The sequence below is a fragment of the Ovis aries genome, chromosome X, assembly GCF_016772045.2.
Source record: "Ovis aries strain OAR_USU_Benz2616 breed Rambouillet chromosome X, ARS-UI_Ramb_v3.0, whole genome shotgun sequence".
NCBI lineage: Eukaryota > Metazoa > Chordata > Mammalia > Artiodactyla > Bovidae > Ovis > Ovis aries.
The window spans coordinates 46,188,597-46,215,817 of record NC_056080.1 but is presented as its reverse complement, the minus strand read 5'-3'; the positions used below and the strand labels follow the sequence as shown (position 1 = coordinate 46,215,817).

The window sequence follows — 27,221 nt, the reverse complement described above, 5'->3', positions numbered from 1 at the left end:
ATCTGTATGCAGGTCAAGAAGCAAGAGTTAGAACCAGACATGAAACAATGGACTGATTCGAAATTGTCAAAGGAGTATGTCAAGGCTGTATATTGTCACCCTGCTTATTTAATTTATATGCAGTGTAAATCATGCAAAATGCTGGGCTGGTTGAAGCACAAGCTGGAATCAAGTTTTCTGGGAGAAATATCAATAACTTCAGATATGCAGATGACACCACCCTTATGGTAAAAAGTGAAGAGGAACTAAAGAGCCTCTTGATGAAAGTGAAAGAGGAGTGTGAAAAATCTGGCTTAAGACTCAACAATCAAAAAAATGAAGATCATGGCATGGCATCTGGTCCCATCCCTTCATGGCAAATAGATGGGGAAACAATCAAAATAGCGAGACATTTTTCTTGGGCTCCAAAATCACTGCAGATGGTGATTGCAGCCATGAAATTAAAAGATGCTTGTTCCTTGGAAGAAAAGGTATGACCAGCCTAGACAATTCATTACTTTACCCACAAGTTACATTTAGTCAAAGCTATTGTTTTTCCAAAGACATGTATGGATGTCGGCTGGACCATAACAAAACCTGAGCACTGAAGAATTAATGCTTTTGAACTGTGGTGTTGGAGAAGACTCTTGAGAGTCCCTTGGACTGCAAGGAGATCCAACCAGTCCATTCTAAAGGAAATCAGTCCTGAATATTCATTGGAAGGACTGATGCTGAGGCTGAAACTCCAATTCTTTAGCCACCTGATGTGAAGAACTGACTCATTGGCAAACACCCTGATGCTGGGAAAGATTGAAGGCAGAGGAGAAAGGGAAGATATAGGATGCAATGGTTTGATGGCATCACTGACTCGATGGACATGAATGTGAGCAAGATCCAGGAGCTGGTAATCGATAGGGATTCTTGCCCTGCTGCAGTCCATGGGGTCGCAAAGAGATGGACACTACTGAGCAACTGAACTGAACATGTTATCATCTCTAAAATGAGAATGTTGAAGAAGATAATCTTGGAGATCATTGCCAACTTTGATATATATGCATAAGTGATTGTTTAAGATTATTACAATTTGGATGAAGCACAAGCTGGAATCAAGATTTCCAGGAAAAATATCAATAACCTCAGATATGCAGATGACACTACCCTTATGGCAGAAAGCAAAGAAGAACTAAAGAGCCTCTTGATGAAAGTGAAAAAGGAGAATGAAAAAATTGGCTTAAAGCTCAATATTCAGAAAACAAAGATCATGGCATCTGGTCCCATCACTTCATGGCAAATAGATAGGGAAACAGTGGAAACAATGACAAACTTTAGTTTTTGGGGCTCTAAGATCACTGCAGATGGTGACTGCAGCCATGAAATTACAAGATGCTTACTCCTTGCAAGAAAAGTTATGACCAACCTAGACAGCATATTAAAAAGCAGAGACATTACTTTGCCAACAAAGGTCCACCTCGTCAAGGCTATGGTTTTTCCAGTAGTCAAGTATGGATGTGAGAGTTGGACCATAATAAAACCTGAGCACTGAAGAATTGATGCTTTTGAACTGTGGTGTTGGAGAAGACTCTTGAGAGTCCCTTGGACTGCAAGGCGATCCAACCAGAAAGACTGAAGGCGGGAGAAGGGGACAACAGAGCATGAGATGGTTGGATGGCATCACTGACTCAATGGACATGAGTTTGAGTAAACTCTGGGAGTTGGTGATGGACAAGGAGGCTTGGCGTGCTGCAGTCCATGGGATCACAAAGAGTCAGACACGACTGAGTGACTGAACTGAACTGAAGACTATTACATAAATGACAATTAGTTTATTCATTGGATAATTGAGAAATGTGATGCAGAGAAGCTGGGCACTTGAACCAGGTTACCCAACTGTAGTGAATTCAGTTCTTTATTCTGCACAAAGCCACAGCCACAGTAGACAGTGGCTAATTTGCCCTGGTAGCTCTGCCCTCAGAAGCCTGCCTCTGAGTTCCTTGAATCACGATGGACTCAAATAAAGAGAATGTAGCTGGGGACATACCTATGATTGTCTCTCTCCTCATGCTGCTCATGGCTGAAAAGAGGACAGCATTTGGCACTTGTCCACTGAGAGCTGATGCAAGCAAGGTTAAGTACCAAATAGGCTTCTGGGAGATCACAGGACTTCAAAGGCGAGGTCTGGGGCACAGACCTTTTCTGAACACTTACAGGCTGCCAGGGTTTGCGCTAAGTACTTTCTTTCTATGGACAAATTTATCAAATGTTCAAAACAATCTAGTGAAGTAGACAATATTATTACCCTTATTTCACAGATAAGAAAACTATCGAGATGTAGAACATTAAATACCTGGCTGAGTAATTACCAAAGTCAATAATTAAATTCAAGCAGTTCTAGCCTCAGAGCTTATACTCTAACCTTCTACACTGGGTACTTGCTAAGTTGCTTCAGTTGCGTCCAACTCTTTGTGACCCCAGGCTTCTCTGTCCATAGGATTCTCTAGGCAGGAATACTGGAGTGGGTTTCCATTCCCTTTTCCAAGGGATCTTCCTGATCTAGGGATTTAACCTGTGTCTCTTAAATGTCTCCTGCATTGGCAGGCAGGTTCTTTACCACTAGTGCCACCTCATTTTATCACCTATAGCTGCTCATATGTATTAAGCAAATAGCACTCCAGACATACTGGATTTGGTAGTGTCTATGCCTATGGGATCAACATCTGTTCTTCCACACATGTCATATATTAACACTGAAATATTTGCCCTCAAATAAATTCTTCCCTCTTCTCCTACAAACTAAATTTCTTAGATTCCCTTGCTGTCTCACTTGTTTTGTCCAAAGGAAGACACCTGTGGGAGACTGGTGGACAGGAGGAAGAGTATTCCTTTACCTCCTGCTTCAGAGAGGTGTATTCTGGAAGTGGCTCTATCTCCTCAGTGACTCTAGCTTCTGGGGATAATTCCTCTATTCATGGCACCTGCACCATTAGGCCAACCACCCCATGCTTTTAGCTTCAATTTAATACCAGTTTCTGGGTTCTGACAACGTTGCTGCTGCTGCTAAGTCAGGTCAGTCGTGTCCAACTCTGTGCGACCCCCATAGACGGCAGCCCACCAGGGTCCCCCATCCCTGGGATTCTCCAGGCAAGAACACTGGAGTGGGTTGCCATTCCCTTCTCCAATGCATGAAAGTGAAAAGTGAAAGTGAAGTCACTCAGTCGTGTCTGACTCTTCGCGACCCCATGGACTGCAGCCTACCAGGCTCCTCCGTCCATGGAAGTTTCCAGGCAAGGGTACTAGAGTGGGTCACCAGTGCCTTCTCCATCTGACAAACATTACCTTTTCCCATTACCCATCTAGCTCTAAATGGGTAGAAAACTGGTAACGGTTTTCTGTGGTTGCTACATTTTGGCTTGCCCCACCATCCTCTATTTGGTTTCTTCGTTTTGACAGTGTGATTTGTTCTCTGTATTAAACCATACAGAAGAAATATCTAGAGTGGTTTTTATTTTCTTGACTGGATCTTTATTGATATAGACAACTTCTATAATCCCAAGGCTTCTCACTATCACACAAATTGGGGTATTTTCCTCAAAGCATGTGTCACAACCGTTCATTACCTTGTTTGTTTACTTTTATGTTGTTTATTTTTTCTCCACTTCAAGTAGATTACAAAGTCCATAAGGAAGTTTGTCTTGTATCTTGAATAGCTATCCCAATGCCTGGAACAAGGAAGCTCAATAATATTTTTTATGTTTTGTCTTTTTATTTATTTATTTTTTTATTGGAGTACAGTTGCTTTACAATGTTGTGTTAGTTATGCCGTACAATGAATAAATCAGCTATATGTATACAAATATCCCCTCAATAATATTGTCGACTGAATGTATCCATTAAAAAAAAATCCATATTTTATTGGATATCTCCTATGTGCCAGTCACTATTGTAGGAGATAGCAAGGTTAGTAATTCATTGCCTCTACTTAAAAAACAAACAAACAAACAAACAAAAATTTATATTTCCACTTAAGTGACATTAAATAGAAAAATGTACACATAACTAGTGTATTAATTTGTCAGGACTACCATAATGAAGTACTGCAGTCTGGGTGGCTTAAATAACATAAATTTACTTTCTTACAAATCCAAAGGCTAGAAAGTCCAAGATCAAGGTAGTCTTTTCCAAGGCCTCTTTCCTTGTCTTATAGATGGCTGTCTTCTCCTTTGTCTTCATATGGTCTTCACCCGTGTCCAAATTTCCTCTTCATGTAAGGACACCAAACATATTGGAGTAGGGCCTATACAATGATCTTATTTTTACTTAACTACCTCGTTAAAGACCCTGTCTCCAAATACAGTCACATTCTGAGGCACTGGGGTTTGCACTTCAACATACGAATTTAGGGGAGGACTGCACAATTCAGCCTATAACATCAGTGAGTAAAAGATTATTTTCAATTGAGAAAACTAAAGGTGGCACTATAGAATTTAGATGAAAGATGATAAAATCAGGTCTTAAGAGTATTTCAGAAAAGCTTTCTAGAGGCTGTGTGCCTAGTGTCAGGACTTAAAGAGATTTTTATAGAGTCGTGAGAGCTTGAATGGGCTTGTTGGCCAGATAGGTGCATTCAAGAGCCTCACTGTGAATGAAGGTCCCTAGATGAGACAGTGAGGAGACATTGTAGAATCTCTGAATACTGAACCATCAGACTTGAAAGAAAGTTGAAAGGTCACCCAGGCTAAGTTCCCATTTGATTCAGGAATCCCTTGCCAAAGGACAATTCAGCTTCTGCTTATACCCCTCCCAGGACTGAATACTCATTAAGGCAGTTATTTTGATATTAGGGCAGCTGTTTGGCCAAAACAATGCCTTGGATGAAGAGGGGAGAATTTGCTAGAAAGGAGAGGACAGTAAGGTAGTGTGTGGAGTATGCCAGTGATGTCTTCATATCGATCACCTTCAGGCACTTCTTTCTGATGTCATATTTTAATTCCTTCTTGCTGTAACCCCAATCTCTGCTTTTTGTAATTCCTTTCTTGCTTGAACCTCCCTGTGGGTCAGGAGCCTTGAATTCTTGCCTTCTTTGGTTGTGCTACCATGGGCAAATATCTTTCACTCTCTACTCTTCAATGTTCACATCTATAATGAGGGACTAATTAATTAGCACTCACTGTCATGTCTTCCTCACAAAGTTATTGTAAGACTATATGCAATAATAATGGGTATGAATGTGACCAACAGCATCAACTCCCAGCAGATGCAGAGGGGCCAGTCTGGGTTGAATTGCATAGAGTTAGAGACATCACGAAGAGGTGGGTGGTTTCTCCGTTTGCCTGTTTTGCTGATGTTCATTTGACTTATTCTCAGCAAAATAAGCAAATGGAAAATTCATCCATCAACAAGCTACCTTTTATATTCCTGAGGGTGTCAGGAAGATTCATGAGGGTGTGTGTGTGTTTGTATGAATTATAGCAAAAGAAGCATGGAAAGCTGCAGAGGGTAAACTTGAGACTATCTTTTTTATGTGACCTTAGGTAGGTCTCTTCCATCATCTAAACCTCCACTTATTTATCTGTAATATGGAGATACCAATGCCTGCCTCCACAAGGTTGTTCTGAGAAGTGAAAGTGATAAAGCAAGAGAGTGTTGGCATGGCTTCACGGGGGCAGAATCCTATTATTTCAAAGCCTGGCCCAACACCTCTGGCAACTTTGGAAAGGACTTTTCGCTGACTCGACACAATTGGGGAGCCCCACAATAAACAGCATCTAACTCCAGCACAGCCGGAGGCAGGCAGAGGTGGCAGCTGCCTTCTCCCGGGCATTCACCCACATCATCTCCCTGCATCCCTGCCTCCCAGATCTCAAGCCTTGGCAAAGGACAAAGGCGGTCGGTGGGAACCCCCCCCCCCCACATCTCCCCAGGCCAAGCACCTTGGGAGCTGTAGGGTAGAGAGGCAGAGCCTGCTGCAGGGATGGAAAAAGCTGAATGAAGGCGAGTTCCAGAGAGGAGGGGATTGGGCTGTAGGGCTGTGAAGGAAACGAGGGGGAGGGGGCGCTGGGGTTTTCGCTTGCTCCAGCCCTGCCAGCCCAGCCTGCCTGAAACAACCCGCAACAGCCTCCAGGGCCTTGAGGAGAAGCCGGACTTCATTAGCACCATGCAGTGGATAAGGGGCGGATCGGGAATGGTGAGTGAACATAACCGCAGCTTCCCCAGCTTCAGTCCCCTAGCCCCACCCCCAGTTCCTTCACCAGCCGCCATGCAGTGAGCCCCCTAGCTTCGGCACACAGCCCTCTCCGCTGTCCTTGAGATACCAGCAAGCTTGCTGTGGCCATTTTAGGAGTCTTTGCTCGCCTGCCTGTGAGGAAAGCCCCCTCCCTTCTCCGTCCCCTTTCTTACCACCCCGGAGTGGGAGTGGGATAGGAGTGTGTGTGTGTGTGTGTGTGGCGGGGGGTGGGGGGGGTCACCTGGCAAACCAGAGAGGCAAGGGGGTGGGTAGAGGGACTCTCTGGGAGCAGTGAGTCTCTCAGGAGAGAGGATTGGCCGGGGGCGGGTGAGGGTGGAGGGTGGCACGGGGTTGGGAAAGAGGGGGAAGTTACAAAGCCTGGGATTGTGGAGGGGGCAGTATGGGAGAACTGCATGGTCCCCCAAATAGGCTGTGTGTATCCCCTTACTGGGAGAGCCAGAGAGCCCCTCTCAGAGAAGGTGCCTGGGGGAGTCCTGAAGCTTTTCCTTGCCTAGGCTGGGGTCACCCTGTCCACACTTGAGGCTTTGCCAAGGAGAGGCTACAGAGCCTGCCATTCTGGAAATGGGTCTGGCCCCATTCGGTTAGAATTCTCTCTGCCACCCCCATCCAAGGACTGTGTGCTTGTGTGTGTGTTTACTATCATCCTCCCAACAGTTCACTGTATGCTGTTATGTTCCCTTCTCTACCTGGAGACCTTGGAATGACTTCCTTTGCAGAGAGGAAGTGGTGGCTTCATCCTGATGACTCTCTGACTCAGCGAGGGGTAGCTCAAGTCATGGGAGACCACCATGCCTTTGTCTTCAGCTGGGAGGCATCAAGAGAGTCTTGGAGGGTAGTCAGGTTGGGTCAGCAGGCACTGATGGCAATGCCAGCCTACAGTTCCCCACTGCTACCCATAACTTGCAGCTGAAGGAAGGTAGCCTGAAGCTTTTGGGAAAAAACGGATATTTAACTCTGTCTTTGTTTCCATTCTGGAAGGGAGGCGTAAATCTGGTGTGGGCTAAGACTGTGTTCAGAGGAGTTTCCTCAGACCTCTATTTCAGTGGTTCTTGAAGTCATTCAGTCTGTATGTGCCAGGGCTTTAAGAGACTCTTCTCAGATCTTCCTCTTTCTGTAGGGTCCCATAAGGCTATTTCAAATGTTTGTAGAACCAGAAAGCAATAGAACACGAAAACACCTTCAGACCCATGTTGTCCATCCAGGAAAGTTGTGTTCCAGAGAGTGGGAGAGACTTGCCCAGGGCCACACAGCTCCATGAAGGTAGAGCTCAGTCCAGCACAGGAGTCTCCTGACTCTGTCAGTGTCCCTCTCCACTGCTCCACAGAATCATCAAATGGTGCTGAGGAAGGCAGAAAGGAACAGAGAATCATGATCTTGGTAAAGGACTTCTTTCATAATGAACGAATGCCATGAAATTTGCCAGAAAAAAAAAAAAAGAAAAGAAAAGAAAGTCCCAGTATTTCTGGAAGCTGAGTCAAGGAGATACTTCCCTCCTCCTCTAAGTATATTATAGCATAGGGATCCAGAGCCACCCATTGATAACAGATTAAGTTAATAGAGAAATTTGAAGTTTTGCTAATTGTGTATGAGAAAGAAGAGAGGGTAACAGAAACCTTGTGGAAACTATGTAATTGAAGATTGATGGAGAAATCACATAATATTTTTAGGGGACTGAAGTAGTGAATAGTGTATGATGAAAGCATTTATTTAACTGTTTGCCAGAATTCAAGTGATAGGAGTAGTAAATTCCATTATAGCCTGGAAAGCAAGAAACTTCTAATCTTGGCTCTGCTGTTTAACAGGAGTGCTTTGAACCTCAGTTTTCTCACCAGTTAAATGGGGCTATTAATGATTACCAAAATCCTTCCAGATCTGAGATTCTCAGATTCCTAGAAGTAAATGTTGGGTAAAATTTAACTAGTGGTCCATTATGAAAAAATAAGAGTGCATATTTAGCTACCATTCTATAATGTGGCTGGTTGAAAGGTCATTGCTCCTTGTTCTTTCATTTTCAAAGCCCTGGAAATTCATATTGAGCTTTTCATTACAGTCAGATTTCTTTGCTGAACACTCGACTATTGAACTGATTGAAAGTGTCACATGTTATACAAAGGTCCTTGAGCATAAAACATCAGTTGTCATTTACAGAATAAAATCTGTCTCAGTAGACAATGTTAAAAAAGAAAAAAATATGAGCTCACTTTTGATGATAAATTGTTCAGTATATTTATTCATAGCTTGTATCTGCAATGTCAGTTTGTGCTAGGTTAGACAGTACTTTGAGTGGAGGGAACACTGATCTCAGAATCACAAGTCTGAGATTGAAGGGCCTGGCTTTCATACTTCTCAACTCTGAAACACTTGACAGTTGTCAAACCTCTTTCATTCTCAGTATTCTCATCCATCAAATGGGGCAAAGTACCTTATCTCATAGATGCTATTGAGTTTCTTAATTAATTCAACAAAAATATAGAGGCTACTATGAATTGATGCTGATCTAGGTATTGGAGGTAGCAGTGAACAAATTCTCTGCTATCATATATCGTACATTCAAGGGGTTGAAGGGGCTCACTAAACAATTGCACAAATAACTATGCAATATGTCAGAAGGAGCTTAGCTCTAAGAAGAAAAAGGAAACCTAGTATGAGAATAGAGATAGAGTTGGAATAATGTATTAGATGTCAGTCGAACCTCTCTAACTAAGAAACATTTGAGTGGATATGTGAAGGAAATGAAGGAACAAAATCTGTGGGGATATTTAGTTGAAATGGATGAAAAAACAGCCAGAGAAAGAGAGAGAGAGCACATTTGGTTTGTTTAAGGAACACAAGGAGGCCACTGTCCTGGGGACATTTGATCTGAGTGAGATGGGTAATTTTTGGAAGGTTTCAAACAGATGAGGGACTTAATCTGACTTAAGTTTTAAGAGGATAATACATTGTAGCGGAGCAAAGAGCTGTGAGGTGGCACTTGTAATAGTTCAGGTTAGAGGTGATGGTGGCTTGGGCCAGGGTGATGATAATCTGTATGAAAGGACTGTACTGAGCATTATAGATGATCTGTATCTTTCTCCTTTCTGGCCAGTCATCCAAATCTCAGATGGCTGAATGTGGAGCTAGAATGAACACAGAGTGGGTGGATGCATGCAAGGGAATTTTGTGTCTAAGTCAATGATCAAATGATCTTCTTTGGGCTCCTGGCCTCTAGTGGGCTAACTAAGGGTTGATTCTGTATTGATTATCAATGAATCAGTCTTTTGCTTTCTGGGATTCTGGAAAATATTAAGTATATTATTAGTATTTTGGAGATATGATACACTTAACATATGGAACATCTGGAATGGATCATTTTTAATACTCCTCTATGTGACAAAATTATTTTCAGTAATCGTGTAATAATCAGTTCTAATAATTATTTTATTGATTTTTTTAAATTTTCAAATAACAATAAAAAAGAATAATTCAATTTTAAAGATATTCAAATTCAGTAACATCTCATATTTGATTTAAAATCTGTACTTATTGAACAAAAGTACTACACTCTATAGTTTGTATTGTTTTCTCTGTTCTATATTTTAAACACAAGTAAAAACTCTAATTGGTCACAAATGACAGAATTGAAATAACTTACATTGTATCTTTGATTACAATTATTGTGCTATCTTTGTTTACTTCACATCTGCTATTTAAATTCTGGAACATTTAGTCCCACAGGGATCTGCAGACATGAAATGCACCCAAAGCTACTTTGAATGTTCCTTAATCTAGGCTTCTCAGGTGGCACTAGTGATAAAGAACTCACCTGTCAATGCAATAGATGTGAGAGACATGGGTTTGATCCCCGAGTGGGGAAAATCCCCTGGAGCAGGGCATGGCAACCCATTCCCGTATTCTTGCCTGGAGAATCCCATGGACAGAGGAGCCTGGAGGGGTCCTCTAGGAGTCCATAGGGTCACAAAGAGCTGGATATGACAGAAATGACTTAGCACCCATGCACACAAACCTTTTCAAAGTAAAATGAACTAAAGGAACACATGTAAAATCTGTGTGCATGTTGAGGGTGGCAAGTGTACAACTGGAATCAGCTGAATCAACTCTGAATCAACTTCCATGTACAATACAATATTATTAAAGGATAAGTAATAAAAGTTGCTTTGAAACTGTATGTATATATTACTAAAACTCAGTAATAACAATAGTTGTTTAGCGTTTTGACCAATGAAAGATTTTTTTCAAGGAGGAATATTCTGTTACTGAGGTTATTTAAAATTGGTGCTGCATAGTGATAATAAAAGTACACTTTTACTTTTAGTCTTAAAATAATCTATAGGTAGTGTACTCTTTCATTACCTGCACTAAGGATTGTCTACTCCTATTGTTCCACTCTTGGCATGCCACTGCTTTGGAGACTATGGATTCTTGAACTAATTCCATGACAAATTTCATGTTGCCAATATAAAAGCCACAGCATTTGAGTTGGTGGAAATCTCTGCATAAGCAAGATAGAGTGGCAACTGGTAAGTTTAATGGTTGATTTATTTCTGCTATGAATAATAGGAATCTATTCACAGTGGCTTAAAACATGCAGATTTCATTCCTTCACATAAAATAGGTCAGAATATAGGCATATCAGGGCCAATATGGTAGCTTTAGGAAGTCTTTGGGGACTTCTCTGCTCCACCATCCTTAGCATTTTGCTTTTATTCTGGAGGTTGCTCCATGATCAAAGATAGGTGTTGAAGCTCCAGAACATTTATCAATATCCACATTTTAGGTATGAGGAAGCATAAAAGAGGAGGAAAAGGACTTGACCTTCCTTTTTAAAAGAAACTTTCCATGAAATTCTATTTAACACTTCTCCTTAAATCTAACTAGGGCTTCCCTGGTGGTGCAGAGGTTAAAGCATCTGCCTGCAATGTGGGAGACCTGGGTTCGATCCCTGGGTCAGGAAGATCCCCTGGAGAAGGAAATGGCAACCCACTCGAGTTTTCTTGCCTGGAGAATCCCATGGACAGAGGAGCTTGGTGGGCTACAGTCCACGGGTCGCAAAGAGTCTGACACGACTGAGCGACCTCACTTTCACTTTAAATCTAATTGGTCAGAACTAAGTCACATGGACACTTCCAGCTGCAAGGGAAACTTGGAAATGTAGTCATATAAACTGGCTTGTTATGTGCACAGCTAACAATCAGGGAAACGTTTTCTGATACAAAGGAATAAGGGGCCATTGGCAGACAACCTACAGTTATTGTCACAGTTAACCCACATGTATGCCTATCAGTGTAGAAATGCAGAGATTTAGGGCTTGAACTCAGCTTTGGACTATAAGCTACAACCTAATAGACGTGACCAACAGCTAAAATGTGGCCAATAGTAAAAATGCTGCCATCAATTGGGTGAAGGACCAATCAAGACTTGATGTATTCTAGCACTCCATTACGTCCCTTTAGTGACAGTCTTTTTGTGAGACCAAGTGGATGGTAATATCCTTCACAGAGATCGGGAATACAAAATGAGGAGCAGTATTTAGAGAGGGTAGAGAGGGGACATGACTAATACAGTCTGAGCTACGTTAAGTCTAAGATGTTCAAACAGCCTCAAATGGAAGATAGCTAACAGGCAGTTTGTGATCTACACATTGAGCTCACAGAAGGATTGCGAGGCATTGGTTACAGTTGAAGTTCTGACAGTAGATGAATTGCCAAGTAGTTTGAAATGCAGATCAGCCTGGGAAAGTGAGGAGTAGGATCAGAATTTGAGTCTTCTCCTTTTTGTGGTCCCCTACTCTTGAGCAGACCCAATGTACTGTGTTATCTACTTTCTGGAATTTCCATGGCAACAATATAATTTTGGGCTTTACTTTTTATACTGCTTAAGTTGCTTCTGGACTGTCTCAGCTATAATGTCCAATCTGGTTGATACTGGGTATAATTGAGCTCAACTCTTTAGATCAAGGGTCAGCAAGGTACAGCCTAACGGTCAAATCCAGCCCTCAGACTAAGAATGGCTTTTACATTTCTAAATAGTTGGGAAAAATTGAAAGAAGAATATTTTGTGACACACATACATGAAATTACATGGAAATTTATATGAAATTCTAATTTCAGTGTCCCTAAAGTTTTAGTGGTGATGGAAAGGGAGGCCTGGCGTGCTGCAATTCATGGGGTCTCAAAGAGTCAGACACGACTGAGCAACTGAACTGAACTGAAAGTTTTATTGGAGCACAGTCAAGCTCACTATGCCTTCACGGTACACAGATTTGAGTAGCATTGACAGAAACGATATGGCCTGAAAAGCCTGAAATATTTAGTATTTGGCTGTTTATACAAAAGGATTGTAGACTCTCTGCCTCAGAACCCTAGGGTTGCCATGGCAGTTCCTCACAGGAAGGGGATAGACAGGGGCAAGAGAAAGTTTGGATCTCCTACTTTTGATTTATCCAGAGCACCTAGGTTTTTGCTTTATGTGTTAGATTGTTGCTTGCTGCTGCTGCTGCTAAGTCGCTTCAGTCATGTCCAACTCTGTGCTACCCCATAGATGGCAGCCCACCAGGCTACCCCGTCTCTGGGACACTCCAGGCAAGAACACTGGAGTGGGTTGCCATTTCCTTCTCCAATGCATGAAAGTGAAAAATGAAAGTGAAGTCGCTCAGTTGTGTCTGACTCTTAGCGACCCCATGGACTGCAGCCTACCAGGCTCCTCCGCCCATTGGATTTTCCAGGCAAGTGTGGGGTGCCATTGCCTTCTCTGAGGTTGTTGCTTACAGTTTTGGAAAAAGGTTTTACTTTCCCTGTGTTCTCCCTACTTCCCACACAAAAATTTTTTTCATGCCACTCATTTTGTAGATTGTGAAAACTGAGCCTCAGATAGAGAGGGTACTTTATCCAAGACCACAAACTGAGTGTAACTTGGAAAAGAATCCACATATTCAGCTATATTTCAATTAAAAAGAAAAAAAGAAAAGATACTCCTAAAATTCAAGAGATAAGAGTACTAAATTCCATTATAGCCTGGAAAGCAAGAAACTTCTAATCTTGGCTCTGCTGTTTAACAGGAGTGCTTTGAACCTCAGTTTTCTCACCAGTTAAATGGGGCTATTAATGATTACCAAAATCCTTCCAGATCTGAGATTCTCAGATTCCTAGAAGTAAATGTTGGGTAAAATTTAACTAGTGGTCCATTATGAAAAAATAAGAGTGCATATTTAGCTACCATTCTATAATGTGGCTGGTTGAAAGGTCATTGCTCCTTGTTCTTTCATTTTCAAAGCCCTGGAAATTCATATTGAGCTTTTCATTACAGTCAGATTTCTTTGCTGAACACTCGACTATTGAACTGAGTGAAAGTGTCACATGTTATACAAAGGTCCTTGAACATAAAACATCAGTTGTCATTTACAGAATAAAATGTTTTAATAGATAATGTTAAAAAAGAAAAAAATACCAGCTCACTTTTGATGGTAAATTGTTCAGCATAGTTATTCATAGCTTGTATCTGCAATGTCAGTTTGTGCTAGGTTAGACAGTACCTCGAGTGGAGGGATCGAGGTACTGATCTCAGAATCACAAGTCTGAGATTGAAGGGCCTGGCTTTCATACTTCTCAACTCTGAAACACTTGACAGTTGTCAAACCTCTTTTATTCTCAGTATTCTCATCCGTCAAATGGGGCAAAGTACCTTATCTCATAGATGCTATTGAGTTTCTTAATTAATTCAACAAAAATATAGAGGCTACTATGAATTGACACTGATCTAGGTGCTGGAGGTGGCAGTGCATAAAAAGAAATTCTCTGCTATCATATAACTTGGAAAAGAATCCACATATCTAGTTATAGTCCTATTAAAAATAATAAAGAAACACCCAGAATAATCTTTGACCAGATGTCTAGCATTGCTATGGCCCAGTCAAGTTAATACATAAAATTAATCAACACATAGCCTAACTTATCTTTCCAGTTTTCTGTGAGAATCATATGTATGAATAGATAAGAAGGAGCTGTGTAAATTTTGTTGCTCTCTACCCATAGGGGAAGATTATTATTCTTGATAAGACAGAAGGGATACACATGTGGGTAGGAAGAATATGATCTTTCCTACTACCCTGAATTCAGCTCTCAGAAGATGAGACACTTTACTCTTCTCTGAGTGCCAAGAGATCCAACAGGAATTTCATTCACAAATAACTATCCCTCCCACCCCAGCCCAAGGCTTCCTGAATTCTCTGCTTGAGGAGAGACAAAAAGGCCCCCAAACAGTCCCATGACATGATGAGAGGAACTTCTTAGGAAACTACTGTTTTGAGAAGTTTGCTCATCAGGCTGTTTTTGGTGTGTGTGTGTGGGGGGGGGGTAGTTGTGTAGGGGGGTGGTTGTGTGTGTAAGTGTGTGTGTGTGTGTGTGTGAGAGAGAGAGAGAGAGAGAGAGAATGTGACTAGTCCTGCAAGTGATTAAGCTATTCAATAATGAAAACCAAGCAGTGGCAGAAAATGAATGCATTCAGCTAGCTCTAAGAAGTACTGTTGCCATGAAGAAATATTCTGTCAAAGTGCCTGTGTGGCATACAAGGGAAATGGCATTCAAGTTGAATAAGCTATGTAGAGATTTGGAGAAAAATCTTAACAAACTTGCATTATAATAAAAAATAAAGAATGAGCTAGTGAAGTTTGTGGGGAGTCTGGGAGAGGCAGCAGGAATTGTGTGTGTAAAGTCCTTTAAGGTTGAGATAGTTTCGTATGCTCAAAGGATAGAAAGAAGGCACGTTTGGCTGGAGCACAGTCAGAAAGGGAGACAAGTGGCGTGATAAAAGTTAGAAAGTCAGGCAGGGACCAGATTACACAGGATCTTGTAGGCCCAGGGAGCTTGCAAACCCAGGGAAGGTATATATCACTATACTCAAAGATAGTATGGTTCTGTGTTTAATAGCATGTTCAACCAGACTGCCTAGGTTCAAATTCTTACTCTGCCAGTTATTAGTTTAGTGACCTTGAACATGTTACCTAACCTTTCAGTGCCTCAATTATGGCCTCTGAAAAATGAGGATAATAATGGTCTATCCATACTGTTATTGTAAAGATTGAGTTATGCTAACATTGTGTGTGATAGTGCTGGGCACTAACAAGTGCTATTTATTATAAGTACAGTAGGAAGCATTTGAAGCTGTAGAATAATGGGATCTGCTTTGTGATATGAGAAATTGACTTTTTCAGGCTATAGAGACTAGATTGAGGAGAGTGAAAGTGGAGAAGTCAAGCCCAGTTAAGAAACTGCTGCAGAATAAAGTCATTGAAGCTGAGAATAGGGCAGATTGGACATAATTTTGAAGATAGAATCAATGAAAATTGATGCTGGATTGAGTGAGAAGTATAGGATAGAGAGGAAATGTGAAAGAAAACCTCTAGGTTTCTGGCTCTGTCACTGACTAGTTATGTGATTTGGGGCAAAGGATTTAACCATCCTAAGCTCCAGTTTCCTTATGTATTAATCAAGGTTCTCCAGAGAAACAGTACCAACAGGATATATATGCACTCGTGCACACACACACACACACACACACACAGTTGACTCTTGAACAACACTGGTTTGAACTGAGTGGGTCCACTTACATGTGCATTTTTTCACCAAAATATAGACTGCAGTACTACATGATGTGAAATTATGGATATGGGGGGCTGTCTGTAAGTTATACATGGATTTTCAACTGTGTTATTGCTCAGCACCCTTAACCATTCCATTGTTTAAAGGTCAACTTTATAAATAAATAAACACACATACACAGAAGGTGTGAGAGAGAGAGAGAGAGAGAGAGAGAGAGAGAGATTTATTTTATTTTATTTTTTAATTTTACTTTATTTTACTTTACAATACTGTACTGGTTTTGCCATACATCAAAATGAATCCTCCACGGGTGTAAATAATTGGCTCCTGTGATTGTGGAGATCCAAATCCAAAATCTGTAGGGTAGGCCGGCAAGCTGAGAAAAGTTGCAGTCTGAGTCCGAAGGCAGTCTGCTAGCAGAATTCCTTCTTGTTAGAGGGAGGTCAGTCTTTGTTTTATTAAGACCTTCAACTGAGGCCCACCCACACTGTGAAGTATGATCTGCTTCACCCACAGCCCACAGATTTAAATGTTGATGTCACCTAAAAGAATACCTTCACAGAAATATCCAGAATAATGTTTGACCAAATATCTGAGCATCATAGCTCAGACAAATTGATGCATACAATTAACCATCACACATTATCTATGAAACTAGAATGATAGTCGTCATTGGTCATTGGTACTATTGTGAAGATGAAATTATGTAAAGCACTTGAAACAGTGTATTTCACATAGCAAGAGTTCAAATAATGATCATCTTTACTATTTTAATGCAATAATAATTTCACATTTTTGGGGTAATTTGCATTTCCAAAGCCCCTTCACATACATTCATTTATGTAGGCATCACAACAGTCTTCATACTTTAAAGCTGGGGAAACTGAGACTGGAAGAGATGACATATCTTCTTTTCCTCTTGATGAAAGAGGAGAGTGAAAAAGTTGGCTTAAAGCTCAACATTCAGAAAACGAAGATCATGGCATCCGGTCCCATCATTTCATGGCAAATAGATGGGGAAACAGTGGAAACAGTGGCTGACTTTATTTTTCTGGGCTCCAAAATCACTGCAGATGGTGATTGCACCCATGAAATTAAAAGATGCTTACTTCTTGGAAGGAAAGTTGTGACCAACCTAGACAGCATATTAAAAAGCAGAGACATTACTTTCCCAACAAAGGTCCGTCTAGTCAAGGCTATGTTTTTTTCAGTGGTCATGTATTGATGTGACAGTTGGACTATAAAGAAAGCTGAGTGCTGAAAAATTGATGCTTTTGAACTGTGGCGTTGGAGAAGACTCTTGAGAGTCCCTTGGACTGCGAGGAGATACAACCTGTCCATCCTAAACGAGATCAGTCTTTGATGTTCATTGGAAGGACTGATGTTGAAGCTGAAACTCCAATACTTTGGCCACCTAATGCGAAGAGGTGACTCATTTGAAAAGACCCTGATGCTGGGAAAGATTGAGGGCAGGAGGAGAAGAGGATGACAGAGGATGCGATGGTTGGATGGCATCACTGACTCAAGGGACATGGGTTTGGGTGGAGTCCGGAAGTTGGTGATGGACAGGGAGGCCTGGCATGCTGCGGATCATGGGGTAACAAAGAGTCGGACATGACTGAGTGACTGAACCGAACTGAACAGATCTTTAAACAAAGCCAGGATTAGACCTTGAGCGTTACTCACCCCGCTTGCCAGGAGTGGATGTTTGCCTGGCTTCCTTCATTCCAGTGGTAAGGGGTACCAGTAATAAGATCATGAATGCAGTAGGGCTTGAGAATGCTGCTGCTGCTAAGTTGCTTCAGTTGTGTCCAACTCTGTGCGACCCCAGACAGCAGCCCAGCAGGTTCCTCTGTCCCTGGGATTCTCCAGGCAAGAATACTGGAGTGGGTTGCCATTTCCTCTGGGCTGAGAATAAGGGCTAACCTTTACAAAGCCAGTGTTCATCTTGTGACAGGCACTGCACTGCTCTGTTTCGCATGTGTATCTAGTTTACTCTTCCCAACAGTTCTATAAGGTAGATGTGAAATCACCAGGTAGGTTCTGGAAGAGAACAGAGCTCTTAGGCCACATGCTGAGAACTCAAATAACTTTTGCTCCTTCCTCCTTCACTGTTATAAATTCTAGAGATTGTGAAAACTGAGGGAAGTCATTTGAATGTTTGTGAGACATATGTACTTGGCTGTGTAAAAGTCAATGAGGCCTGGCAGAATGCCTTTTGTGTATAGAGCAGGCACTCCTATGAATATTTGTGGAATGGATGAGTGAACTCATGAAGGAAAAGATTCTTAGACTGCTTATAGTCAACCATGCCTGGAGCTGGCCCTAGAAAAGGCAGAGGAATTTGTGATAAATATTTTCTTTGGCCCAGGTGAAATGCCCCTGAACCAGCCAGGCTGTTCGGTGAGGGGTACAGGCTGAAATGGGAAGCTCCAGAAGTCCTTCCTGAGAAAATTGCTTAACTCCTTTGGATACCAGTTTACTAATATGCAAAATGGGGCCATTTTATCCCTCTCTTTCTCTCTCTCTCTCTCCCCCACACACATGCACACTGCCCTCCCCATTCCTTCATTCACTTATTCAATAATACATATTGAGCATCTATTATGTACCAGACACTGTCTTAGGCACCGAATTATGAACAAATCAGACAAAATCCTATTATTGTGGAACAAATTTTCTAGTACGGCAGATACATGCTAAGCAAATTGTTACATAAAGCATATAGTATGTTCTAAGTGCTAAAGAGAAAAAATACAGCAGGGAAGAGAGAGAAGTATACATAGGGGCAGTTAAAATTTTAATTTCCTATTTCTGGCTGTGCTTCTCTCACAAGTTTGCCATGAGGTTGAAATGTGATAAAAGGCTTATTTAAGAAGCTGTGAATTTCCATTTCAATGTAAGCTCCAGTTAGGCTTGGTGGGGGGGGCGGTAATTTTTCTTAATCCTTATTTGCTGTTCTCTTTTCTATCAGTGTAGTAAGAGTTCTGATCTGGAGGACAAGAAATTTGGGTTCTAGGCCTGGCCCTGGTATGATAGTTTCTTAAAAATCCTAAACGTATAGAACTTTATGGACTCGAAAGTACTGTCCCCAGAACTGAGTTTTCTGGCTTTTAATTCTTGGTTCTTTCTATTCTACCATGAAGCAGTGAGAGCTGAGGGAAGTCTCTTTCCTTCTGAGAACCAGAGTGTTCCCCTTATGTAAAGTGGGAATGATTGATTACCCTCCACCCCTTGCTAGCCTTCTTTGGCTGTTGAGGTCCCAACCAGATAATGTCATAAAATGAGCCTAAAGGGCTGTTTGCTGTGATCTGGAGGACTGGTACTCCTGCTTAAGTGACTTTCTTTGTACTGTATAAATTGGTTGTATGTGTGGAGAGTGAGCCTTTGGGGCTGAGTGCAAGTTTCCTTTTGCAGAAGTTGCTGGGGATAGTGGAGGAATCAATGAGTCTTAGCACCTCCAGAAATAAGAACAGCTATACAGAAACATTTAGCATCTCATGATGAAGTGGCAACCAGTGGTTTTCAGCCCCTTTTCCCCACTCTGCTTTAGAGAAGTGGGAACCAGGACTAACTTTTTGACATTTAATACATAAATGACTCATTACCTTTAGAGACTTCCACTTGCTACTTAGATATGATCTCATTCAGAATACTAGGGGTGGGATGGGGAGAATTTGAATAAGTAGAATCTTCATTTTTCTACTATACCAGTTAATCTCTTCTTAACCAAATGTTTTACTCCATATAGAACTTTCAAATTCATTATATCATCATCTTTTTAGTAGGTATTATTTGTTTCTTCTATTATAGATGAGGAAAATGAGGCTCAGAGAATATACGATTTGCCTAAAGTAAGGGGAAATGATTCCCATCTCTTTCAGAATTTTCCACAGTTTATTGTGATCCACACAGTCAAAGGCATTGGCATAATCAATAAAGCAGAAATAGATGTTTTTCTGGAACTCTCTTGCTTTTCCGTGATCCAGCAGATGTTGGCAATTTGATCTCTGGTTCCTCTGCCTTTTCTAAAACCAGCTTGAACATCAGAAAGTTCACGATTCATGTATTGCTGAAGCCTGGCTTGAAGAATTTTGAGCATTACTTTACTAGCATGTGAGATGAGTGCAACTGTGCGGTAGTTTGAGCATTCTTTGGCATTGCCTTTCTTTGGAATTACCTCTTGAGGAATCTGTATGCAGGTCAGGAAGCAGCAGTTAGAACTGGACATGGAACAACAGACTGGTTCCAAATAGGAAAAGGAGTACGTCAGAGCTGTATATTGTCACCCTGCTTATTTAACTTATATGTAGAGTACATCATGAGAAACGCTGGACTGGAAGAAACACAAGCTGGAATCAAGATTGCTGGGAGAAATATCAATAACCTCAGATATTCAGATGACACCACCCTTATGGCAGAAAGTGAAGAGGAACTAAAAAGCCTCTTGATGAAAGTGAAAGAGGAGAGTGAAAAAGTTGGCTTAAAGCTCAACATTCAGAAAACGAAGATCATGGCGTCTGGTCCCATCACTTCATGGGAAATAGATGGGGAAACAGTGGAAACAGTGTCAGACTTTATTTTGGGGGGCTCCAACATCACTGCAGATGGTGACTGCAGCCATGAAATTAAAAGACGCTTACTCCTTGGAAGAAAAGTTATGACCAACCTAGATAGTGTATTCAAAAGCGGAGACATTACTTTGCCGACTAAGGTCCATCTAGTCAAGGCTATGGTTTTTCCAGTAGTCATGTATGGATGTGAGAGTTGGACTGTGAAGAAGGCTGAGTGCCGAAGAATTGATGCTTTTGAACTGTGGTGCTGGAGAAGCCTCTTGAGAGTCCCTTTGACTGCAAGGAGATCCAACCAGTCCATTCTGAAGGAGATCAGCCCTGGGATTTCTTTGGGAGGAATGATGCTAAAGCTGAAGCTCCAGTACTTTGGCCACCTCATGCGAAGAGTTGATTCATTGGAAAAGACTCTGATGCTGGGAGGGATTGGGGGCAGGAGGAGAAGGGGACAACAGAGGATGAGATGGCTGGATGGCATCACTGACTCGATGGACGTGAGTCTGAGTGAAATCCATGAGTTGGTGATGGACAGGGAGGCCTGGTGTGCTGCGATTCATGGGGTCACAAAGTGTCAGACATGACTGAGTGACTGAACTGAACTGAACTGAAGGGGAAATGATAATATTCAATCCTTCAAATAATAGTAATTGCCAGCATTTATGGAGCTTCCTATATGCCAGGCATTATTCTAAGTGCTTTACATGAATTCACTCATACACCCTCACCAACAACTGTAAGAATCTCTCTATTTTTCAGGTGAGGAAACGACAATACTAAGATTCTGAAACTTGCTTAAAGTGAAGGGCAGAGTGATTGCCAGGACATTATAGAATTCTCCCCATTTTAAAGGTGAAAAAAACGAGGCTCAAAAACATTAAGAAACTTGCTCAAGGTTAAGCAACCAACAATTGGAATAACTGAGGTTGAAATTCAGCAAGCTGACTCTAATGCCTATGGTCAGACTCTCAAACTGTACTGCTTCTAGTGTAGGGCTCTTTAACCAGATTAATTGAAGCAGAGAGAAAGAAAAAGGGGGTGCATATTAACATCACACAGCATATTTAACATTTTAAAAATTAATTTTTAATGAATATAACAGTCACATCTTTAAAAATCAAGCAAACTTTTAAAATGTATAAATGAATGAAGCTTATTCATCCAGGTCCCCCCATTAGAGGTTACTAGCGTTTCTTTATGCAGATATGGGCAAAATTATTTTATTTATTTTTCATCCCCCAAACCATACATTTTATGTACCATTCAGCATATTTCTTTGTACTTCTTTACTGAAGTATAATTAACTTATAATATTATATTAGTTTCTGGTGTACAACATAGTGATTCAATATTCTTATACTCTACCAAATGATCATGACAGTAACTCTAGTTATAATCTGCCACCATACAATGTTATTATAATATTATTGACTATATTTGCTATGCTGTACATTACATCAGCATGAGTTATTTATTTTATAACTGGAAGTTTTTGCCTGCTAATCTCTCTCATCTATTGTACTCATCCTTTCCCCCTCTCCCCTCTGACAGCACCAGTTTTTTTCTCTGTATCTGAGTCTGTTTCTGTTTTATTATGTTTGCTCATTTGTTTTTTTTTTTTTTAGAATCCACGTATAAGTGAAATCATACAGTATTTTTCTTTCTCTGACTTATTTCACTTAGCATAATACCCTCTAGGTCCACCCATGTTGTCTCAAATGGCAAGACTCCGTTCTCTTCAAGGCTGAGTAATATTCCACATCTTCTTATCCATCCATCCATTAATGGACACTTTAGGCTGCTTCCATATCTTGGCTATTCTAAATAATGCTGCAATGAACATAGGGGTATATATATCTCTTCAAATTGTGCTTTTGCTTTCTTTGGGTGCCCAGAAGTGTAATTGTTGTATCATATACTGCTGCTGCTGCTGCTAAGTCACTTCAGTTGTGTCCAACTTTGTGCGACCCCATAGACAGCAGCCCACCAGGCTCCGCCGTCCCTGGGATTCTCCAGGCAAGAGTACTGGAGTGGGTTGCCATTGCCTTCTCTGATTGTATCATATAGAAGTTCTATTTTTAATTTTTTGAGGAACTGTTTTCCATAGTGGTTTTACCAATGTACATCCCCACCAATGGTGCACAAAGATTCCCTTTTCTCCACACCTTTTCCAGTACTGTCACTTGTCTTTTTAATGATAGCCAATCTAACAGGTGATATTTCCCTATGGTTTTGATTTCCCTGATGACTAGTGATGTTGAGCATCTTTTCACTTATCTGTTAGCCATCTCTATGTGTTCTTTGGAAAAATGTCCATTCAGGTCCTCTGCCAATTTTTCAGTCAGATCTTTTTTTTCCAATATTGAGTTATATGAGTACCTTGTGTATCTTTATATTAACCTCTGATCAGCTATATCATTTACAAATATCTTCTCCCATTCATTTGGCTGCCTTTTCATTTTGTTGATAGCTTCCTTCACCACATAAAATCTTTTTAGCTTTATGTAGCCTCATTTGTTTGTTTTTGCATTTGTTTCCCTTGCCTGAGGAGACACCTAAAAGAAAATATTGCTGAGATTGATGCCAAAGAGCATACCATCTGTTTTCTTCCAGAATTTTTATGGTTTCAGGTTTTAACATTCAAACTGTTAATCCATTTTGAGTTTAATTTTGATATATAGTATGAGAAAATAGTCCAGTTTAACTCTCTTACATATGTATGTCTATTTTTCCCAGCAACATTTATTGAAGAGGCTGTTTTATCCCCATTGTACATTCTTGCTTTCTTTGTTGTAGATTAATTAACTATATAAAAGTGAGCTTTTTTCTGGACTCTCTAATCTGTTCCATTGATAGATGTGTCTATTTTTGTGCCAGCAGTATACTGTTTTGATTATTGTAGCTTTGTAGTCCAGTCTGAAATCAGGGAACATGATACCTGGGCTTCCCTGGTAACTCAGCTGATAACTCAGGCTGCAATGCAGGAAACCCTAGTTTGATTCCTGGGTCAGGAAAATCCCCCAGAGAAAGGATAGGCTACTCACTCCAGTAGTCTTGGGCTTCTTGGTGGCTCAGATGGTAAAGAATCTGCCTGCAATATGGGAGACCTGGGTTCCACCCCTGGGTTGGGAAGATCCCCTGGAGAAGGGAATGCCAGCATACTCCAGTATTCTTGCCTGGAGAATCCCCGTGGACAGAGGAGCCTGGCAGCTACATGGGGTCCTAAAGAGTCAGACATGACTGAGTGACTAAGCACACATACATACACAGCATGATACATCCAGCTTTGTTCTTTTTTTCTTAAGATTGTTTTGGCTATTTAGAGTCTTTTATGTTTCCATACCAGTGTTAGAATCATTTACTCTAGTTCTGTGAAAAACGCCATTATCGGTATCTTGATAGGGATTGAATTGAATCTGTAGATTGCCTTGGAGAATATTAACAAAATTAATTCTGCATATTTCTTTTTTCATACAATATATCTTTCAGATGTCTCCACATCAATCCACAAAGACTTTCAGAAGTCTCATCTTGACCCTCACAAATCTCTACAAACCTCTATCCAGCTGTGTGTCCTACACACATCTTTTTATTTTTTACTAATCTTTGGTAGTGTCCAACTCTGTTTACATCTTCGCTCAGAGCCTCATTGCTAGACTATCTTGGACTTCTATAGAAAATATAGTTCCTAAACTATTTCCTTAGTCTTCCTTTGACACATAATCCAGTATCTTACAAACTCCCTAGCTGAACTAACCCCTTCTCCTCCTATTGCAGTTTCAACTTACTCCTATCATCTACCTACCTACCAGCCAATCTACCTGCTTATCTATGTAATGCTTGTTGGACATCTATTCTGAGCAAAGCACCATGCTTAATTTGATGATGAATGCTTAGTGTCCTTGCTGTTCAGCAGTTTTCAGTTTAAATGGAGCCTGTAAATAAATAAACTTGGACATAGGAGTCAGAGAGGTAGCTGGTTGAGTGAGTCATGAGGCCCAAGGATGGAACTATTCAAACTAGGCTCCTAAACTAAACACTGGGCCTCAGGGAAGTGTTCACTGCCCATATAAACCCCGAATTAATGCATTATTGGGTTTGGCCTTCCCAGAAAGACCCCGAGCCTGATATGAAAGCATTGTACTTCCTCTGAAGGGTCTTTTAGACCCTTGCTACTTTCTTCTAACCAGTCCTTTCTACTCTGAGTAGAGGCAAGTTGGCTGACGCTCCAGCTTGCTTGAAATGGAACTGCAATAAGTCTCCACCCTCACCCACATGCCCCGCAAAAGAGAGAGAGAGAGAGAGAGAGAGAGAGAGAGAGAGAGAAATAGTCCCAAAATAAATCATGTAATGAAACAAGAGGAAATACTGGTTCTGGGTATTTATTCAGCAATGTATTCAGTCTTTGGCCACAGGAGGGCGGTATAGGCAATGTTTCTTGAGGGAAGGGCTTCCTTCTGAGTGGTGGTTTAGGATGGCTTCTGCCAACAGGGAACAGAAAACCAAAGAGGTCCTGAAATTCTCAGGCTGTAATCTGGAAATTTTAGTCCCTTTGGAGAAGTTCTAAGTAACGGAAGCCATGGGGGAAGGGAGGCAGTGCAAAGTTTCGTATTCACAGGCCACAGCAGAGAATAATTCCATGACACTTTTCCTCTACATCCTAAATTGTGAATCAGGAGGACTATGCCTTGGTCTTCATTCACTCATTCATTCATTTACCATTTAGTTATTCACTCATTTAAAAATATTTATTGAATTCCAAGCATCTAGGTGCTAGAGATACAGCAATGAACAAAACAGTCTCTACCTTCATGGAGCTTACACTTTATAAAGGGAGAAAACAAACCAATAAACAAATAATTATAACATTTCAAGGCTAGAAAGAAAAGCAGGATGATGGAATAGACAGTGATTGGATGGTTCAGGGATGGACTCCTTTTGAAGCAATGTAATTACACCTAAACTTGTAGATAGCTAGGAGAAAAATCTTCAGGCAGAGTCAAATTCTTAATCCTGTCTGATTTTCCCTGTAAAATGCCACCCACACAACCATACAATTATATGCAACCTTATTCTTTAACTTAACCCAATCACTCCCCTTTCCTCAGGGTACCCTACTTGAGACAAACTCCATGTCTTCCACATTTTTGGCAAGGCTGTTGAAATTTTAAAACAACCGATGCTTTAAGTTACAACTTTAAAACAAGTCATGGTCTTTTAAGTTTTAAGTAAGTTTAAGGACTTGTTTGAGGTCATACAGCTTTAGCTTTTCATCCGCTGTCCTTTTTTCACTTTGCCATGTGCTTCTTTTTTTTTTTTATCTTTAGTGAGAATTTTATTTTATTTTATTTTATTTTTTAGTTTTTTATTTTTTAAATTTTAAAATCTTTAATTCTTACATGCGTTCCCAAACATGAACCCCCCTCCCACCTCCCCTCCCCATAACATCTCTCTGGGTCATCCCCATGCACCAGCCCCAAGCATGCTGCATCCTGCGTCAGATTTGAATCAGTTCTGATGAGATGGATGAAACTGGAGCCGATTATACAGAGTGAAGTAAGCCAGAAAGAAAAACACCAATACAGTATACTAACACATATATATGGAATTTAGGAAGATGGCAATGACGACCCTGTATGCCATGAGCTTCTTAAGGCATTGGGGGGGAACAGCAGCACATGAAAGCATCAGTCATTTTAGGTGAACATGAGTTCACAGGTAGCTCTTCCTAAGAACTAGTGTTTAGAATAAGGGAGGTGACAGTTTCACCATACTCCCCATTGTCACTTCCACCTGCATATGTGTTCTGAGGGATGTGTGGGCAAACTCCCCAAGCAACGAGCCTGGGGAGGGGACTGTAAATCATGCCACAAGGGGAAGGCCTTAAAGAAATGTCATGTTTACTTGGAAAACGTGTGTGTGTGTGTGTGTGTGTGTGTGTGTGTGTGTGTGTGTGTGTAAGATGGGTGTTCAGGGGGGGATCAGAGTTTGAACTCATGATAGATATCTTCAAACACTTAAGAACACTGTTGCTTAGATGGGTAGATCCTTCTTGCATAGCCCAGAGGCTAACAAATGGACAGAAACCAGAGAAGAGTGAATTTTAGCTCAAAATGAATAATGACTTTGGAAGCTTCAGGATGAGATTTTTTTTTTTCTTTTTGTTACTGAAGATATTCTAGTGGCTGCTGAACAAAACTCATCAGGGATATTGGAGGAAGAAAAAGTGGGCTTTGGAAATAGATCTCAATTTAAATCCCGCTATAGGATTTGAATACCTATATGGCTATGAACAAATGATGTAAACATTCTTAACCTTAGTTTTCTACTCTTTAAAATAACAATAACAGTTACTTCTTTGGGGGCTTCTGGGAAGGATTAAATAAAATATGTTGAAAAGCCTAGTCTAAAGTAGATATTTCTTCCTCCCACTCTACTTCCTCTACCCCATCACATATACTGTAATTAGGAGTCCTATAAAGGGAGGTTGGGAGGAAATAACTTTTTTCCCATTTCAAGTATGAAATTCTTTGATTTGCTCTATAATCATCAGTAACTTTATTCATTATCTGATTATGCTTAGAATACTATGACTTTGAAATTACATGCATTTGTGACTCTTTTCCCCACTAGACTGTAAGCTTCCCAAGAGGCTCTCTTTACCCCTTAGCTGGCAAAATAACTGCTTACTGAATTTAACTGCTGAATAACTGAACTAACCAAGAGTTCCTGTCCTCAGGGAATTGCCTCTCCTAAATAGAACTGACATAATGAATGTGCAAGAGCATCTAGTCATATAGGTTGCCAAGAAAATTAACAGACAAGGTATAATATCTTCAG

At 40.8% G+C, this 27,221-nt stretch overlaps 1 protein-coding gene across 8 annotated transcripts in view; it reads left to right on the top strand.

The window, feature by feature from the left end:
• ARHGEF9 (Cdc42 guanine nucleotide exchange factor 9) overlaps positions 1-27,221 on the top strand; it is a 456,021-nt gene that overhangs the window by 224,865 nt on the left and 203,935 nt on the right. For 2 of the 8 annotated variants that reach the window (XM_042242441.1, XM_060407413.1), the window contains exon 1: positions 6,065-6,160. The exons of the other annotated variants lie outside the window; for them this stretch is intronic. In XM_042242441.1, the coding sequence (XP_042098375.1) occupies positions 6,131-6,160 (30 nt within the window). In that variant the 5' untranslated portion in view covers positions 6,065-6,130. Of the gene's footprint in view, positions 1-6,064; positions 6,161-27,221 lie in introns of those variants that run through there. 8 annotated transcript variants of the gene reach the window in all.